At 41.1% G+C, this 7,786-nt stretch overlaps 1 protein-coding gene across 1 annotated transcript; it reads left to right on the top strand.

The window, feature by feature from the left end:
* The first annotated feature begins 3,279 nt into the window (after nt 1-3,279).
* LOC108682571 lies at nt 3,280-6,024 on the top strand. The gene is made up of 5 exons (XM_047885283.1): nt 3,280-3,413; nt 4,439-4,639; nt 5,010-5,136; nt 5,416-5,556; nt 5,738-6,024. Exons 1-5 carry the CDS (start codon nt 3,280-3,282, stop codon nt 5,858-5,860), a joined length of 726 nt encoding a protein of 241 aa, XP_047741239.1. The 3' UTR covers nt 5,861-6,024.
* Nucleotides 6,025-7,786: the final 1,762 nt, after the last annotated feature.

Genomic DNA, 7,786 nt, shown 5'->3' with positions numbered 1-7,786 from the left:
CAATAATTGTTTACCCAAAAATCCCTAAGTGGTAAACACCACCTTGGCCTTTTGGTCATTATTAAAGGCAATAAGTGGCCTTTTTAGCCATCCATTATGATCCATATACTGTTATTGTTAGTAGGCTAATTTCAACATGAAAAATAACCTTCAAAAAATACTAAAAAGGTGAAAATATATTAAAAAATTAAATAAATCAAAAAAATCATAAAAAAACATTGATTTTTGATTAAAAAATCAAACAAATCACCAACCCTGATATAACTTGATAAAATTGCAAATAAAATGGTTGTATTAATTTGGAAAGTGTGAAAATGTGCTGGTCAAGTGCATATAAGGAGCATGGACAGGTGGAGATGAGCAGATGTAACTGCAAACAGAAAGAACAATAAAAATGCAAATCATGAATGACTGATAACCTGATGGGATGTAGAATGCAAACAAAGCAAGAACCATTAAACTCCATAAAACTAGTAAAAGCTCATCTCCATATTGAGAATTTATTTTTAAAACTAACGAGTACTCGCATGAGGATTGAATTGAAAAGAATCACAAGGGGACAGATAAATAAAGGAACACTGCCTGATGAATTGAGAACATGAACTTACTGGAATTAAATATAATCATAATCCAATATAATAAATTAACTTCTTCAAACTGAACCATATCAGTCAGATATGAACACAAACAAAGTGAAATGCAAGGGAACACAAGAAGTTGATATCAATGAAATTAGCAAAATAACAAGGACAACTTAACCTAAATTATCAATGAATAAATGATATAAATTTCTATGACAACACCAGTGCAACTGAGTGCCCAGGGTGAGGTACTGAGTAGAAATACTTAAGAGTGATAATTCAAGTTTGCAAATTACATTTTAGTCATCTACTCTGAAAAAATGAAAATATTGAATATAATTTAAATTGAGTTGGATTGAGCACTGAATAAATATGATAATTAATAAAGAAAGACATGAAGGTTGGGCTACACAGTAGCCTAATTCAACCTCCGGTAACAGTGTGTCTGGGTAATTGGGTTTCTGAAGTCTATGGCTGGTGCTGGTGCCGAAAGTACATCATTCTTAGGTAGATTGTCTATGTAGTTAGTTGTGATTGTAGTGTGTATTTGTTTCTTGTGTCTGTTTAGTGTTTCTGTTGTGGCTTGGTCTGGTTCTATGAGTATGTTAGTGGTGTAGTTTCTGTTTGTGAAAATTGTTTGTTTCATAAGTCTGGGTGGGTTGTAAGGTTGAGTACGAGTGTGAAGTGGGTGGGTCGGTGCTTGAGCTTTTAGTCTGAGTTGGGATGCATGGAGTCTGAGGTGCTGGTCTATTGGCAGCGTTTTTGTTTCTGTGTGTAGGTGGCTTTGGTTAGTATCAGCTGTACAGCCTGTTGCAATGTGGAGTGCTGTGTTTTGGATTGTTTGTAGTTTGTTTGTGTGAGTTTGTGCTAGGCTGGGGGACCAGATGGTGCTGCTGTATTCTATTATAGGTTGTGTTATAGTTTTGTAGGTGGTGAGTAGGACTTTTTTGTTTTCCCCAGTTTGTTGATGTGAGAGATTTTAGAATTTTTATTGTTTTAGTTGCTTTGTCATGTGTATAATGGATGTGGGTATTGAAGTTTAGTTTTGGGTTGAATGTGATTCCTAGTATTTTTGGGTGTGTGATGGTGGGAACTGTGGTATTGTCTATGGTAAGGTTTAGTATTTTCCTGTATTTAGCAGGGTCATGTGTGAAAAGTGTGGCTGTACTTTTGGATGCATTTAGGTGGAGGTTATTTCTGATAGTCCAGTCGTGTATCTGTTGTAGGAATGGTTGTATGCGTTGCTCTGCAATTTTGTAATTGTGGTGTGATGAGAATTTAACTCCTAAATCCTTTTCCGTTGTCGACTTCGACATCATCACTCTGTCGTTGCAACCGTGTCTTCTCATCCTGTAATCTTGCTGTTCATTATTCTTGCCAAGGTGGATAACTTTACATTTGTCAGCGTTAAAACGCAGCTGCCACCTATCAGCCCAATCAACCAGCCTGTCAAGATCAACTTGCAACTGTACTTTTTGCGACGTATTCTTCACTGTATTATAAATTTTCGTGTCGTCAGCATACATCGAGCAAACGCTAGACACAGCTTCTGGCAGATCGTTATAAACGCAACGAATAGAATAGGCCCGAGAACGCCTCCTTGTGGCACGCTGCTGCGCACTGAACCTGAAGCCCAGTCTGATACGGACCCATTTTGCTGTATGTAAGAGTAAATTTTATACTTTAACGGCCCCAGCAACAGTTTATTCCACTTATGTAGAAACGCTCAACCTTTACAAATTAAAAACCGTGATATGGAAACGAAGGAAAGTTTTTGAAATTGCTAGAAAACTGTGCATGCTTAATTTTGTTCATTATAATCCGTGTTTATGCCTTAATAAGCCTATTTTGTTTACTCGAAAATTCAGTGACTTGCTGCTTGTGTGAACATTTCAGAAATAAAATCACCTAAATCCTTCAAATCTATTAATTTTAATTGTGAGGTCAATCTTAATGCCGTTATTTGTTCTCTTAAATTTTATTTCATGATTCAGTTGTGAGGCGGACCTAACGACAAGGATGCTAACTAAGAAGTTCGTCTTCGGAGTGGCCAAAGGCTGCTGGGTGGTTAGCATCCAGTGGGTGAAGAGATGCCTGGAAGAGAGGTGCCTGCTACCTGAGGTGGCAGCATCTGTTCCTGTTTCACTTATATCAGCTCCATGCTATATTTGTCCCTTAAGTGAATAATTAGTTGTTACTCTTCACTTTAATTTTTTTAATACGCGCATTTACCACTGTTAGGATAGGATTTAGTTACTCTTTATTTAGCGCTGGACGAGATAGGCTACTAATATGTTCCTCTGTAAAGGAATTCTTGAGCACTACCACAACCGTAGTCCAGAGAAGCTGGAAAATTCCAATTACGGTCCAGGGTTAGCTCAGCCAAGGAATCTACCACAACCAGACCTCGCCACGGGATGCAAATCGAAACACGCGAAACTTACTTAACATTTAATAAACAATAGAAATAAAGCATGAAAGGTAAAGGAGGGCAGGTTACAGGTGCCCTTGAACAGCGTGAGTAAGATTGCCGGGGTATCACGGTTCCACCAGGATGCACAGTTCCACCAAGACGCAAGGTTCCACCAAGATGCAAGGTTCCACCAAGATGCAAGGTCCCACCAAGATGCAAGGTCCCACCAAGATGCAAGGTTCCACCAAGATGCAAGGTTCCACCAAGATGCAAGGTTCCACCAAGATGCAAGGTTCCACCAAGATGCAAGTGGTGCAGCTGAGTCCCAAGCTTAAGGCGCCAAGGCAGGAATATGAGGACGAGGATGCGGATGTGGATATGGGCACGAATAAGGAGAAGGAGCCAGTACGTGTTACTCCGTATTAAAATCACTTGTTTGCTTGAATCGCAAGTTAACCAGGAATTTAAAAGCAAAGAAAATACCACAAAAATTCACCATATCTTTATAAGAGAAAACGTTTCGGAGTCCAGCTCCATCGTCAGTTCAACACAAAATTCTGTTCAGAAAAAGTTCAGTCCTAGAAACACAAAGAAATCAATTAGTAAAGTAAAATGCACTAAAAATAAATAGATAAGACATGAAAATAATGCTAGTAAACGTAAACGGCCTATCTATTTACTATTTCAAGAGGAAAGGAGCTAAAAGCGGCATTCAGACTAGGCTTCTGTTTGAATATATACAGGGATTCTAAAATTCGTAGATCACTAACACCGGATGCGGAAGCTAGAATTTTGAAATCACTATCAGATACAGAGGTGTTGCACTGCTCGGCATGAACACGTACAGCAGAATGAGGTGGATGTGCAAGTAGGTTCCCTGTTCTATAACTCCTGCCCTTATGCTCAGCCAGCCTAGTATAGAAATTGCGTGCCGTCATACCGACGTACGCTGATGCGCACTGCGCACAACTATATCTGTAAACTAGTGACGATCGCATAAGAACAGGTAGGGCTGTCTCTTATACACATCTAGATGTGTATAAGAGACAGGTGTGAGGTGACGTGTGGTGTGTGAGGTGACGTATGTTGACGTGTGGTGTGTGAGGTGACGTATGGTGACGTGTGGTGTTTGGTGTGACGTGTGGTGTGTGAGGTGACGTGTGGTGTGTGAGGGGACGTATGTTGACGTGTGGTGTGTGAGGTGACATATGTTGACGTGTGATGTGTGAGGTGACGTATGTTGACGTGTGGTGTGTGGTGAAGTTTGTTGCTATAGATGTAGCATTTGCGTACAGTTTATGTTGGCAGCTACTATTGTGCCCTCACCTCTGACTGAACCACAAAGGACAAGACACTTAGTAGCATACCCGTTCAACTCTATCCTGCTATTTAAATACCTGTTGTTGAATGATTTTCTCGTGACCTTATTGTGTTGCTCTCACAGAGAACTGAGGCGCGGCAGGGGGAAGCGGCCAGTGAACCTCTTGTGTTCGGAGGAGCTGTCGGATGACGAGAAAAATCGAGTTCGTGAGCTAGTACTCCTCTTATGCAACCCCGACACCAGTGGCGACAACAGACGGCCAAGAGGCGAAATGATAGAACAGTGGACGCCTAACTCACCTGTCGTCACTCATGTAATCGCCCAGTGAGTGGAACTAGACCACCTGTCATTGATAGGCTTTCGTTGTTTGTAATAGTAAATTTTACACTTCAACGGCCCCACCAACAGTTTATTGCACTTATGTAGAAACGCTCAACCTTTACAAATTAAAACCATGATATGGAAACGAAAGAAAGTAATTTTGGTAATTTTTCCATATCATGGTAAAAACCATGATATGGAGTTAATTTTGTTCATTATAATCCGTGTTTGTGCCTTAATAAGCCTATTTTGTTGACTCGAAAATTCAGTGACAGGCTGCTTGTGTGAAACTTTTTGGAAATCTATTAATTTTAATTGTGAGGTCAATCTTCATGCCGTTATTTGTTCTCTTAAATTTTATTCCGTGATTCAGTTGTACGGCGGACAGAGAGCTGCTTCCGCCAACCAAGAATGTGGCCATCGGAGTGGCAACTGGTGCCTGGGTGGTGACCATGAAGTGGGTCACCACGTGCCTAGAGAAGAGGTGCCTGCTACATGAGGTGACAGCATCTGTTCCTGTTTCACTTATATCAGCTCCATGCTATATTTGTCCTCAAGTGAATAATTAGTTCTAAGTTGTTACTCTTAACTTTAATTTTTTTAATACGCCCATTTACCACTGTTAGGATAGGATTAGTTGCTCTTTATTTAGCGCTGGACGAGATAGGCTACTAATATGTTCCTCATTCCTCATCAATGAGGAACATATTCCTCATTGGAATCAACATAATTCATGTCCATTCCACTTCTTTTAATTAATTTTATTTATGATATTAAAGACTGAGTACGAGGCTCGCGATGCAACGGGGCGCAAGGGCCCTAATCTCGCACGACGGGCGCAGAACCACCGAACCTCTCTGCTGCACGATTTCGTCTTCTCCCGCATGGATAATGAATACTTGTCCGAAGATGAAATGCGGGTGGGTTGTGTGTGTTTTCATTGCCCATCCTAGTATTGGCAACTTGGGAAGATAATGGGTGATTGTAAGCACCATATGTGGGTCGTCCGCACCTATGCTGGAGCTCATCTCATTCATAAAACAATAGTATGTGCCATTCACTAGGATAATTGCCAAATCTATGTTCATGTTGTGGTTGCAGCATCTGGTGCGACTGTCTGGAGGGCAGATTGAAAAATTTCCACCTTTAGCGTCGGCCCAACCGAATCGACACTTTAGCAAACTCAAGCGCGAACCCAAGCGCGAGCTCAAGAGGCAAACCTAACTGTCGGCCCAGAACAAGCTGCAGCTGATATTATGCGGCGACGAAGGAGACGCGGAAGGTCAGACGCACGTCAATGGAATTTCATTTTTCTGCACATTTTTGTAACTTCGAGATACTGCCACTTTGTCCACAAGATTTAATTCGATATTTAGGCATATTTTAGTACCTGAATCCTCTTGAGTCTTTTTAATTCTTGATTTCAGCTGAGTGGCGTCGTACGGGAGTACCCGTAGTGCACTACGTGTGGCTTTTGGCCACAATCACAGCCCAAACCATACTGGACATCAAGAGATTTATTGTGGCACCGGAACTGACTTTTCCCCACTCCAGAGTTGCAGGGTTTCCCTGGCAGCTCCTTCCGGAGTAAGTTTCTATTATATAAATCATCTCTTGTCATGGACATGGACGAAAAAGTCCATCTAGTTCTAGACCTGGTGTTTAATAGTGATCCATCAATTTATGTTAGATACAATCGGGTGACATGATATAACTAACATCAATATTATTCTAACAATATAAATAACCCCTGGTCTTTACCCACATTGCAGGGGTCTGAAATAACTTGTCTTTACCTACATTACAGCCTGCCAGGAATGAATCAGCTGGCGGCGTATATGCATCGTCTCCCCGCAGCTACGCATCGTGCCGCCGATTCAGGTGATCAGGATTGCGATTCAGGAAAACGCAATCAGGAGGTGCAGGCCCGGGTATCCGTCTGGACCGATCTACACGCAGACGACAAGACACGCATAAGAATGCCCAATATGAGTGAGTAGAAGTTGATTTTGAATTAGCGTGTTATTTCTGCAATTGAAAACAAAAGCATTGCAGTTAGTATTATTAAAGCTTTATTCAATGCGATCTTCTGTGACAAAGCTTGTTCTATAATGAATGTTGATGGGTTTTCAACCATGTTTCTGTACATCCTAGTGACTGTTCTCTTTGTCGTGACATTCCTCATTCCCGGTGTACGTCATTTGAGCACCAACTTTTTAATTGCGTATGCAAATCTTAATTGGAGCCCTTAGGTTAAACTCTCAGTATTTGAACCCTTCTCCTATGTTTGCATTGACGTTTTCACATCAATTTTGTTGCTATAGATGCTGCATTTGGATTTTCTCGTGACCCATTACTTGCAGACGCTACATTTGTAAATATTGTGTTGCTCTCACAGAGAGCGGAGGCCCCAGACGTTGGTGCGCACGCAGCTGACGGTGGACGAGACGCGCACGGCCTTCTCGCTCCTCCAAAAATTATGCTCGAGCTCCATAGTTGGGTCATCCATGGGAAGCGTCGGAAGTTTTCATGGTAATTAAATTTTCATCCAAGGAGTAAGTTAAGTGGTGAGACCAGGCTCAAGAATTTAGGTGAACTGGACATCAAAATTGTAATCTTCAGAATTAGATCCAGGTAAGGGTCAGGATTGGCTGCAGGCGTCACAGGAACGGCGAAGTTCATACTGTTGACGAAATTAAACAAGATTATAAAATGTGTAGATCGCAGGTAAGATTATCTCTCTCTCTCTCTCTCTTTCTCCCTCTCTCTCTCTCTCTTTCTCCCTCTCTCTCTCTCTCTTTCTCCCTCTCTCTCTCTCCTTTCTAGCTCTCTCTCTCTATATATATGTATATATATCGAAAACATGCACACTAACAAATGTGCAGACAGTATGTATTAAAAAAAAGTATTGTTTTTCATTTTTCAGGACCTGAGCCGTAGCGAAAACCACGACATCTGAAGCCTCACAATTGTCCTCAATGTTAGTTCAATTGCAGCAGTTAATGGAGTTCCTTTAAAACTACGACCTCACAAGTGACAGATGTGTCAGCGCGGGTTTCACAAAAACGTTCAACTACAACAGCACATGAAATCGGTGCATATAGATCTTTATTCATTTGACTCGTTGAAAAACGCAAATTTTTGTTAGGT

Source organism: Hyalella azteca, unplaced genomic scaffold (genome assembly GCF_000764305.2).
Source record: "Hyalella azteca isolate HAZT.00-mixed unplaced genomic scaffold, Hazt_2.0.2 contig17489, whole genome shotgun sequence".
Taxonomy (NCBI): Eukaryota; Metazoa; Arthropoda; class Malacostraca; order Amphipoda; family Hyalellidae; genus Hyalella; species Hyalella azteca.
Note: the sequence above shows the minus strand (reverse complement) of the source record. Positions and strands in the feature narration are given on the sequence as shown.